This window comes from Miniopterus schreibersii, assembly GCF_964146895.1.
Source record: "Miniopterus schreibersii genome assembly, chromosome: 14".
Lineage (NCBI taxonomy): Eukaryota > Metazoa > Chordata > Mammalia > Chiroptera > Miniopteridae > Miniopterus > Miniopterus schreibersii.
The window spans coordinates 54,841,564-54,852,634 of NC_138114.1; the positions used below are offsets into that span (position 1 = coordinate 54,841,564).

General features: G+C 56.4%; 1 protein-coding gene across 5 annotated transcripts in view; it reads left to right on the forward strand.

Moving 5' to 3' along the window:
• Nucleotides 1-8,812, forward strand: part of CHST15 (carbohydrate sulfotransferase 15) — a 50,233-nt gene extending 41,421 nt beyond the window's left edge. For 4 of the 5 annotated variants that reach the window (XM_081158650.1, XM_081158648.1, XM_081158649.1 and 1 more), the window contains 4 exons: nucleotides 1,663-1,819; nucleotides 3,906-4,053; nucleotides 5,528-5,714; nucleotides 5,789-8,812. In XM_081158650.1, coding sequence (XP_081014776.1) covers nucleotides 1,663-1,819; nucleotides 3,906-4,053; nucleotides 5,528-5,714; nucleotides 5,789-5,897 — 601 coding nt within the window. In that variant the 3' untranslated portion in view covers nucleotides 5,898-8,812. Of the gene's footprint in view, nucleotides 1-1,662; nucleotides 1,820-3,905; nucleotides 4,054-5,527 lie in introns of all 5 variants that reach the window. The other variant, XM_081158652.1, reaches the window with a different exon arrangement.
• Nucleotides 8,813-11,071: the final 2,259 nt, after the last annotated feature.

Below are 11,071 nucleotides of genomic sequence, written 5' to 3' on the forward strand. Positions count from 1 at the left end.
CCACTGCCCACCCCTTCGATACTCATATGAGCCTGGCCTGGAGGAGGGTCCCACGGACACGCTGCCCCTGAGTCAGGGTGGTCAGTACACCTGCGTCTGCTCAGGTGGGCTCAGAGCCACACCCGGCAATGTCCTCAATGAATTCAGCTGTGGCCTGGGGGGTAACTGTCTACGTTTTACATGGTGGGGCCTTGAAGCTCACTGATGGCTGCTCCTTTGTCCCTGTGGGGAGAGACGTGGTCCCCTCCAGAAGCAGCAGGTTAGGGACCCCCCCAACACACACACGCATTCCCACTCTCCTTCAGGAGCGGGGTCCCGGGTCCCTGCAGGGCACAGCAAGGAGCCGAGGAGCGCGGCCGTGAGTGCAGGCTCCCGTCCCCGGCCGCCCCAACAGCCTTCTAAAATAACCAAGCACAGAAGGCCTGGAATGTACTTGGACTTATATTTGGAATTGCTGTTGGAAACAGTCCTGGCCAAATGTAACACCCATCTGTTTGGGATGGTTTAAGAGTAAGAAAGTGAGGTGCTTCTGCAGGAGGGGGCCTGGCAGCACCCACACGTGGGGCTGGCTGGGTGTCCGGGTCAGCTGGCCCTCGCTCTGCCCAAGGGCCTTGTCCCCTCCAGCCTCGGGGGCCCCTGCTGCTGGGGCTGCTCACTGCCCGCTGGACTGCCCAGCCGAGACATCTTCCCTTGAATCAAACCCGTCTTTCTTCCTGCACCTTCTGTTGACCGGTCCGTCCTTCAGGTCATGGGACAGATCTCCCAGCTCTGGACAGCTTCTCAGCCTCTGAAGCAGGCAGTTTTTCACTCACTGTTTGGCTCCCAGAACCTAAGGCAAGTGTCCTTTGGGGTCCTGACCTGCCGAGGTTGCATCAGTGAGTCTACATCTCTGCTATGGGGGGGGGGGGTGTCTGTAAAGACAGACACAGACGTCCACAAGTTTGCGACCTAGCTGAGAAGGTCCACAGGAGCCCAAGTGAAGTTTGGTTCAGGAGAGACTATCCGTTTCCGTATGAAAACACCTTTCCATATGTGGGCGCGGTCTGTGTGGACAGGTCCATGTGTGCGGACAGACATACAGCCTCCAGGTGTCTGCGTGCGTACGTGGGGTGGGGGGCGTACATTGCGCTAAGAAGTGGGTCCCCACCAATCTAGAGAGACACATTTCCTAACGTTGTTTTGAATGTTTGAACGTCTGTGGAGAGGGCCGGGAATTTCACATAGAACTGTAATGTTGCCTGAGCGACAGATGCTCGCGCTCTGGTCCCCTCCGACGGAGGAGGGAGACGCTGGAAGGAGCGTGAAATTCAGGCCTCTCTCGGCTGCTGCACGGTCTCGGTACCCGGGCGTTGTCTCAGAGCTCTCTGTTGCTGTGAAAACAGCCGCGGCCTAAGGTGGCAGGAAAGAACAAAAGACAAATCAGCGGTGGTTTGTCCGGGGCCTGTGTAGACAGGCCTGAGTCCGGGGGGGCCTGGGTGGCCCTGGGAGGGGGGCAGGAAGGGAAGCAGGCAAATGGATCATCTGCAAGAGAACAAAGAGAAATGGCAGAGTTTTAAGGAACAAAACTCGAACGGTAATTGCGCATTGATTTTCATTTTCGCCTAAATGCTGTGATTTTCCTCCCACTGGCAGGTGGTGAAAATCTGTTTATTTTGTTCACAGGTTGTACTCGGACTATCTCTACTTTGCGAGTTCGAATAAATCCGCTGACGACTTCCACGAGAAGGTGACGGAGGCCCTGCAGCTGTTCGAAAGCTGCCTGCTCGACTACTCGCTGCGCGCCTGCGTCTACAACAACAGCCTCAACAACGCCATGCCGGTGCGCACCCGGACCCCCCCGCAGAGCGGCCACTCCGCGCTGATTATGCAAGTGGTGTGGACGGTGTTTAGCATATAAATACAGAGAGGCGGTTCAGTGTGCAAATGACTCCCTCCCAGGCCTGTGAGTGGGTGGCTAGAACAAAAACAAATATTCATAGATGGAGAAGTATAGGAACCGATGGGCCCATGGGCCCCGTCAGCTGGCACCGGGCTTTCCTCACTGCTGATCTGCCAGCTACAATGCTCTCTCCTCCCTCGGCGAGAGAATGAGGGTGCGTTTAGGAAGATTGCTATTTAGTGAGGCTCTGAGAATACCCTGCAATTAGGATTGGCAGACGTGCGGACCCAGCTCACAAATTGCCTCCGCATTCTCTCCAAGGGTGGGCTGTTTTGTTGGTTTTAAAAATTACCCACCAGGGACTGTCATTGCTTCTTCGACAGGGTCGCAATGGAAAAATATTTTCTTTGCTTTTCTCTTGTTTGCCTTTAAGGATATAGCTATGCATTTCTTGCATTTTTTTTTTTTTTTTTAAATGCAAAAGAAGCCGTTAATGGAGAGTTCAGCAAGTTTTAGCTAAGGGATGGGTTTCCACCACCGCGCAGCACCCTGGGTTGTCCAGGTGCCTTTTCTGCAGGTTTCACGCAGGTGGTGAGCCTTCCACTGTGAGGCTGATGCTCCCAATTGCACCGGCATGTGGTTCACAAGCCCCCCCCCCGCTGAGCATCTCACGTGGTAAGGCAGGAACAGATCTGCTTGAGGTGGAGGCGTGGAGTCCCCAGGGGCGGTGGTGGGGCTCAAGATTAACAGGTGTTACTCCCCCATCCTTGTTATCAAAGCCGCCCCACCTGGAAGGCAGGCTGCTGCACAGGCAGGTGTCAGAGGCGCAGGTAGGGCTCCAGGCTGTCCTGCTGGAGTTTGGCGTTTGTCAGGGAAGCCATAACAAGGACCCAGGTAACCACAAAATCTGGCTGGTGGTGCTGCTGGAAGGCGCGGCCTGTGGAACCAGACGGTGACGTGGGTTCAGTTCCCAGCTCAGGCATTTACTAGTTGTGTGATGCTGGACAGTTGTCTTAGCTTCTCTGAGACCCATTTCTTCATCATAAAATGGGGTCATAGTACCATTTTTCCAGGCTGTTCTAAGGCTTAAAGAGTGATAGTTCATTCATTGGTTGGGGCCCTGAAACTTGGAAAAAAGATAGATTTACAAGAGAAAAACAAACAGAAGTTGATTGACACGTCTGTGGCACATCCACATGGGAGCAACCAGTGGCAAGTAACTCAAAGAGGTGGTTAGAACTCGGGCTTATAAAGCACCTTAACAAAAGAACGATACTTTGTAGAGAGTTGATGGACAAAGGAGGACGACTTTGAGTTTCTAGGGCAGCAAATTGTGGGAAGGCAAGTATGTGGGGGGACCAATGGTGACAAAGGCTAGTTTTACAAGGTTTATGTTGAGTCTTCTGGCGATGGCTCCAGGCTGATAGGGGTCTAGTTGTCTCCAGTGATTAACTTCTGTCCTTCCTGGTGGAGACGGGGAAGGGAGACACCCTCAGAAATTTATGCCCTGCTTTTAGGAAAACAGAGGGAGGGCAGAGAGCTCCTCTTATTTCTGTTTTTTCTTAATTGCCTTCGGTACAAAACAATCCTCATGCCAACGTGGCATATTTTGGGGTGGCATGTCTGCCGCCTTGATGTGCATTCATGCCTCCCACTGTGTGCGCATGGCTCTGGGTCCCACTGCGGTGTTTCCATGGCTGTCGTGTGCTGGGCGTAGGAGCAGAGACAGCCAGGATATTGTGCAAAGAACATTTGTCCCCGTGGTGGCTCTCATGTTGGCTTCTTCCTTTATCTGAGTCCTCACTATGAAACATGCCATGGAACTGCCCACAGGGTTGCCATAGGATTGGATTCCACCCTAAGTGGGAATCCTTGCAAGAAGCAGGATTGCATGGTGTTTAAAATCCACCATCTTTGGGGTTGGTTTATCTCTCTGGGGTTGGTCTATGGTGACGCACCACACGGAAAAGTGCCGTGTGGCGTGGGGGAGTTACTCCTGGAATGACACCTTCCTCTCTGGTCCCAGGTGAGGCTGCAGGTCGGGCTGTACGCTGTGTATCTTCTGGACTGGCTCACGGTTTTCAAGAAAGAGCAGTTCCTTGTCCTTCGCCTGGAAGACCACGCATCCAATGTCAAGGACACCATGCACCGGGTCTTCCAGTTCCTCAGCCTCGGTACGATGTCATGGAGCCCACGGAACAGAGCCGAGGGCCATGGACGCTGTCTGTCTGAGGGATTCGCTGGTTCCCACGCAGACTCCGTGAGCCGGGCAGGGATGGGCCGAGCTGGGAGGCCATTCAGCGCCAGTTCACATGGGACCTGATGCATGTTGCGGGGAGGGGTCTTTGGGGAGGGGCAGACGGCTTCTCATCTGGGAGCTTACGGCCACGGGAGGAAGAGAAACTGCGGCTCAAATAACTGGTGGAAATATGGGAGGGTTAGTGTTGTCAGAACAGGTGTATCGGATGATTTGGGGTTCCAGCCACTGAAGGGAGCGTGGAAGGCTCCATGGGGGAAATAGTCTGTGAATTGAGCCTTGGGGATGGACAGGACGTTGGGGTGGCTGGGCCAGTCCTGCAGAGGCCATGAGGCTCACAGGAGGGAACAGACAGGACACCTCGGGCACAAGGGATCCCTGGAATCCGAGCCATGTGGCTGGGTGTGGGCTGCTGGCCTGGCTCCTGGGACGCGGGACCCTTTTATCATTTGACTTTCTTTCTCCCCTTCTTGGGGAGCTGGTGATGTGATGGCATCATTACTTGCTCTAAGGCCCAGAACTGTTTTTCTTTGATTTGGCCACTTGCAGACTCCAGCATCAACGAGCTTGTCTAATCCCTAAGATGGGCAATAAGGCCAGTTCTGTTCCTTCTGTTTCATGTAACTGAAGGACGCGGGGAGATGGGCTCTCAGGACTTTGGCCAGATTCTGCAATCCTGGGGCAGAGAGGCCTGGGTAGTGAACCAGTGATGGGTGAGGCCAGTGAGAGGCTGGTGGCCCAAGGGGCTGGGATGGAGGTGGAGCCTTGGGTGGCAACACCTGCTGGCTTGTTCCTGGGCCTTTCCCCATGCGATGTCCTTGCTTCAGAGGTCCAGCTGGTGGGGTCTCTGGGCACAGCCAGCTCCTCTTGCCCCCGCCTCCCTGCGGCCACTTCACAGCAAGACACAGGGTGAATCATGGCCCAGCCAGGAGCCCTTTACATTAGCAGCCCGAGGTAGAGAGGATGGTGGGCTGGTGACCAGGAAAATCTATGGGTATGGACTATGCCCGGCACGTTGCTTAGTTGACCAAGGACAGGCCGATGGACTTGGGAGCCAGCCCTTCGGGGGCAGCCGGAAGAAAGCCGGGAGGTGAGGCTCAGGCGAGGGGTCCAGGAGGTGAGGCTCAGGGATGGCAACAGCCTGATGTTCCAGGTGGGCCTCCGAGCGCGGGCGTCAGACACGGGGCGTGGAGCCCGCAGTTTCGTAATGCGGTATCTACCGTCCACCCTGAGCAACTGCATCACGGGTCGGCCCAGGAACTCTGATCTCCAAACACATCCTTAGGGAGGGAGACTCCTGTCTGGACGTGGAGCGTGGCCGGGGTTTCTGCAGAGTTCCTTTGCCTCCTGCCATTGCCTCCGCCTCACAAGCTCTTTCCTTTCTGTTCCAGGGCCTTTGAGCGAGAAACAAGAGGCCTTGATGACGAAGAGCCCGGCGTCCAACGCTCGGCGCCCCGAGGACCGGAGCCTGGGGCCCATGTGGCCGGTGACTCAGAGGATCCTGCGGGACTTCTACGGGCCCTTCAACGCCAGGCTGGCGCAGGTCCTCGGCGATGAGGCCTTCTCCTGGAAGAAGACGTGAGGCCGGCTCCCTCCACTGCCCAGGGCCTGTGGGTTCACTGTCACCGTGACTTAAAAATATCTCTCTTCAGGGAACGTCGAACTCAGAGTGTGGAGAGAACCCCGAGACTCGAGGCTTCCTTCCCTCCCAGGCACGTGTCTACTGTAACCATCCAGGATGTCCTTTGTGACATCAAATAGCCTGGCAGTGGACCCTTGGTGACGCTCCCCCACCTGAGGCCACCTGAGACCCCACTTCTGGATAGACTGCCTCCTGCTCTGGGACTGTGGCCGGTGCTCCTGGGATGAGGCCGGCGGGCACTGTCCTGGGAGCTGGAAGGGGAGCCTCGGGCCTGGGGTCTGGCTGAGCAGCCTGGAGGTCACGCCGTGGGGCTGCCAGAACCCGCAGGCCACGTTCAGTTCCGAAACATTCTGGATCCCTGACGCACCTGGCGGAGGCGGGAGCTCTTCCGTTTTTTGTCTCCTTTTACTCCAAAGTCCGCCCTTCAGCCTCTTCAGATACAAACCCTCCTGTCTGCCGGGCCTCCTCCCACGTCCTCATGGACTTAAGTTTAACAGGGAGTTAAACAGAGCGTTTCACCCGGAGCCCTCTTCCGCCTCCTTAGAAGTCAGCTCAAGAGCTTGTTTTGTTTATAATTGCAATAGAAATTCAGTTTGTAAAGGAGAGGAGGCTGTGGCTGATCATGCGGGACTGAGCAGCTTCTAGGAACTGCACACGTCATGGGAGTCTAGGAGCCGGACCCCGTCCTGTGTCCTGCACACGAGGCCCTTGGAACCGGGGGGATTGGAAGTTTAGTTCTGGCCACTGTGGGCTCCATGGCTCCACCATCCCCGGGAGTGAGCTCATGACCCACCTGCTCTGCCAGGTGTGGCCAGAGGCCCTGGCTCAGCTCACAGATAAGACGCTCCTGTCCTGCTTCAGAAACACATGGGAGCCAAACTTTCCGAGCGTGATTCGCTGGGATTCCTAAGAGAACTTTCTGGGCCCCCCGGCAGCTTGCCTTGCCCATGGATGGGCTGAAGGCCTTGTCATTTCCTGGAGGTGATGGGGAAGGACTGAGGGGGGCCCTGGAGCCGCTTGGCACACAGCCCCCAGTGGACGCAGTGAACTTCTCACTCGAGCACCCTCAAGGGAAGCTTCATGCGACCAGAGCTCTCTCGCAAGGTCCTGGACACCAAGTTGGAAAGTGTCAGCACCCCCTACCCAGCCGTCACTCGTGGCGTGAGGATCTGCACAGCTTCCAGCCGCAGCGCCGTGTCTCCCTGCCCAGAGGTGGGGTGCACCGCCTGGCTGAGGGGCTGTGTGTCCTGAACACCTACCTTCAGGGACAGTTCCCCAGCCTTCCTCCCTCCGCAGGTGCCCCGAGCAGCAGCTAGCGGGAGACCTGGCTGAGCACAGGGGTGCTCGGGGACATCCGTGTGTGTGTGTGTTTGCAGCACAGGTGTGTGCGTGCGCCTGTGGGTGCATTTTCTGAGTGGGTTTCCCTCGGCTCAGGGGCTGACTCGGCTCTTTGCTCTGGACACAGCCCTGCCTGGGACTCTCGTCTCTGCCAGTGAACTTGTCATTTTCAGGATGCATTTTGCTCTCCCTGCCCCCCCGTAGCCATGGGGCTTGTCTCACGCACTTCTACGCATGTGAGTAACATGCAGCCCAATCTGCTTCTCACAGAAGTATCAGGACATATTATTCCCAATATTATTTGGTTTATTACACAGGTCTTTTTACACACACAGGCCCACCGTTCTGTACCCACCAGTGCCACGCCAGCCGGTGCCACGCAGACACGGCTCCTATCCGGGGGCCTTTCTCCCAAGGGCACCACCTTTGCTGTCTCCGCTTCGAGGCCCGTTCTTGTGGATGGCACAGGTGCTGTCTCTGGTGGTGGCCCTGGAGCCTGTCACCCAAACCAAAGCGAAACGGCGCATCCCTTGCGACCTGGTGTGGAAGTGACTGCTCTGCGAGGCCGTGTGTGGGGCTGTATGCGTTGAGCTGTCGAGCGAACCAGTTACACTGTTACTTTCACCGCTATTTACCCGAATTAAATGTGGGCCCATGACGGGGACCCGGGAGCCAGGCTCTTCCTTGCGTCACGAGCCCCCGGCGGGTTCTCCGAGGTGTTCACTGTGCGTAAATGGGTCACAGGAGGAGCTCCGTGGGGTGGGGTGGGGTCAGGTGGGGGTGGTTCCCTCGCCCGTTCATTGGCACCTGGCTGGCTCCTTCACCCAGTGTTTGTGGAGTGCCGACGGCTGAGGCCACGGAGCGGTGAACGGCAAGAGCGAGGCTTGGAGCTGGTGCCCATGTGGGAGAGGCAGGCAGGGTCCGGTCAGCGTTCCCAGAGCATCTGTAATTACAGAGTAAGCTGGGGAGATGGGGGAACACTACCTGACCACAAGTATGTTTCTTAAGCGTTTTATCTGTACTTAAAATATTCAAGGTTCAATTACTGACATTTGATAAAAGGGCCAGAGCCTTTTCTCTGAAGGTGAGTCACAGGTGGGAATTCTGGGTCACCTCTGGGTCATCTCTGGGTCACTGGGTCACCGGGTCACCGCCGGGTTACCCCTGTTGCCGAAACTGCATTGCCATGGGTCAGCGCCGGCTCCCGGTTTTGGTTCCCTAGAGGCATGGGAAGGGGGGCCCCCTGGAGAGCCGCCTGAGGCAGCCCCCCGTTAGCTGGCGGCTGTGCTCCCCACAGAACTTTCTTCACCTGTGCTGGGACTTTCCAAGGCTCTCCACCTGGTTTCCAGAGAGCAGCTCATTAGTTTACGTCAGTGGTTCTCAAAGGGTGGTCAGGGATGCTGGGACCCTTCAGATCTTTGACGGGACCCACCAGGCACAGCTGTTCTCACAGTCGTACAGACGGATCCTTCACCCTGTCCGTCCCTCGCGAGTGTACAGGGCCGGCTTCCGGTGGCCACGCTCGCTCCGGAGACGATGGGACGTGTGCTTGTGGGTTCGTGTGCGCGTTAACATCCCTCGGGTTTAGATTCAATACAGTGGGTGTCGGTGGATGTACCTAAACAAGAGCTCTTTGGGATCTTCAGTAATTTTTAAGAATGTAAAGGCATCTTAATACTAAACAGTTTGAGAACTGTTGGTTTGTATATTTAATTAATCATGTATTTATAACATCAAGCACAACAGCACAAGAAAGACGTGTGAACAGTCATAATTGATTTATTGTAAATATAAAATTGGAGAGCATTCTGCAGAACAGCCGAGAGCCTGCCCTGGACACCTGTCCGCTGGGAGCCGGCTAAGACGCCATCTGTGGTAACAGCGGTGCCAGTTAGTTACCGAGCAGGTGCTGTGCGCCTAGCCCTGCGCCAAGTGCGCCTTCTCCTTGGACCCCCACCATTTAGGAAGGAGGTTCTTTGTTCTGGTTTTACCACTTTACAGGTGGGGAAACTGAGGTTGAGAGGGGCCAAATAAGGAGCCCCAGGCCCCAAAGCTACTAAAGACCACAGTTGGTCCCTGATCCCAGGTCTACTGGTCTCCAGGGCCCGAGTCGTCTTCACTTGCTCTTCTCAGCTCTGAGTTCCTAAGTCTGAGCTTCCAAGGAGGCAGGTGGAGAGGGCAGAGCCTCAGGTGGAGCTGGGGGGACACGGCGCCTTCCAGATGGTTTCGGCCTGGAGGCTGACACAGGCACTGGAGACTGAGGGCCAGGTGGCACCTTCAAGGCCACTTCTTTGTAGAAGCAGCAACACTGACCTGAACAGAGGCTCACATTCCCTGCATCCCATCGGGGGCCCAGCCTCGCTCCTGGCCTCTGCCACCGCCTTACTGCATCCCTGTGTCCTGCCTCTACCCGGACGCAGGGAGCTGAGCTGAGTGTGCTGCTGGCCCTCGGAGGAGCCCCTGACCTTTGGGAGGCTGAGCAGTGGGACTGGGTGCTCCGTGGGGCCTCCACCTCACAGGCTTTCTCAGGAACTCTGGCTGCCCCCTGGACGGCCAGTGCTGGGGTGAGTAAGGGGCCCCCTGTGGCCAGCAGTTCCTGCTGCCACTGCGGGTTCGAGTCACGGTGAAGGAATGAGGAGCGGCTGCTCTGCTCCTCAGGGCGGGCCTCCCATCTCAGAGGGGCAGCTGGACATCCCAAACAAGGCCCCATGGTTGCCGTGGAGACCACTGGTTTACTCCCACCTCCACATGAGCTCATCTGGAGGGCTGCCGGTTCCTGCACTTTCAACGTAATGGAATTCGGGGAAATTCCAAACCCAGGCCAGCCCCTGTTTCCAAAAGCAGCCTACATGGAGCTCAGGGTGTGGGCAGACTTCTCGGCCTGGCCTCTGATTTCCTCCTTCCCCTGAGAACACCTATGCTCCAAAGTTGCTGCCTCCCCGCCTTGGCCTTGGCCGGAGCCATTACTCCAGCAGGAGGCCCACCCTTCCCACTGTTCACCTGAATCAGCTGCTTATTCCGCCTCAAGGCCAAGTTCAAGTGTTGCCTCCTGTTCCAGGAGGGCCTCCTGGGCTCCATCCTCCCTCTCACCTCTGGACCTGCGTGAGGAGCTCTCCCCCTTCTTAGACCCTCTCCGTGTAACCATTGACTTCTCTCTGTCTGACTCTGTACTCATTTGTGTTTCCATCTCCCATCTAGACAGCAGATTCTGGGACCCCGACCCTCAGATACCCATGTCAACCAGGCCAATTCAGCACCAACAGGAATCCCCATTTGGGGTGCAGTGCAGGAGGAAACTTGATTGAGCGCAGACAGTTCAGTTCAGCTCTGAGGCATTTTTACTGTTTTATCAGCAGTGTTTCAGCTCCAGCCATGGGGACAGCCCTCCACCTTTGGGGGGCACGGACCCTGTGCTCCCAGAGCCTGCCGGGAGCTGACTCATATAGACAGAGGTCCCCACCCCTGGTCCCTGATTGGTCTGTCCTCATGCAAATAAGGACTCCAAATCTTTGCAGTATGATTGGGCCAAAAGGCACTGTCCTGATTGGTCAGAATGGAGTCCTTCTGATTGGCTGGTGAAGATCGATAGGCTATAGCTGCATAGCTCTGATTGGACAGGGGGTGTCAGTCCTGTTGGTCGAAATAGGATCCCAGGGACTCTAAGGGCTGGTTCAGGGGCAGGATCTCAGCGTAGGCCCGGGGTTCAGTGCTGGAGGCCACCGCTTTAGTGCAGGCTTCTGGGGGCAGTGAGAGGCCCTGTGCAGAAGTGGCCACTGGGCTCTTGTTTTAGTTTTAGTTTTTGCTGAGTCCAGTTACTGTCCAGGAGCCCTTCTCAGTCGTCGTCTCCTTTCTCAGGGCTCACACCCAGCAGTGGAATGGTGCCGCTCAGAGAAGGGCAGTGGGTGCCTGGAGAGCACTGGGCAAAACGATGTAATTTTCTGAGCCTCAGTTTCCC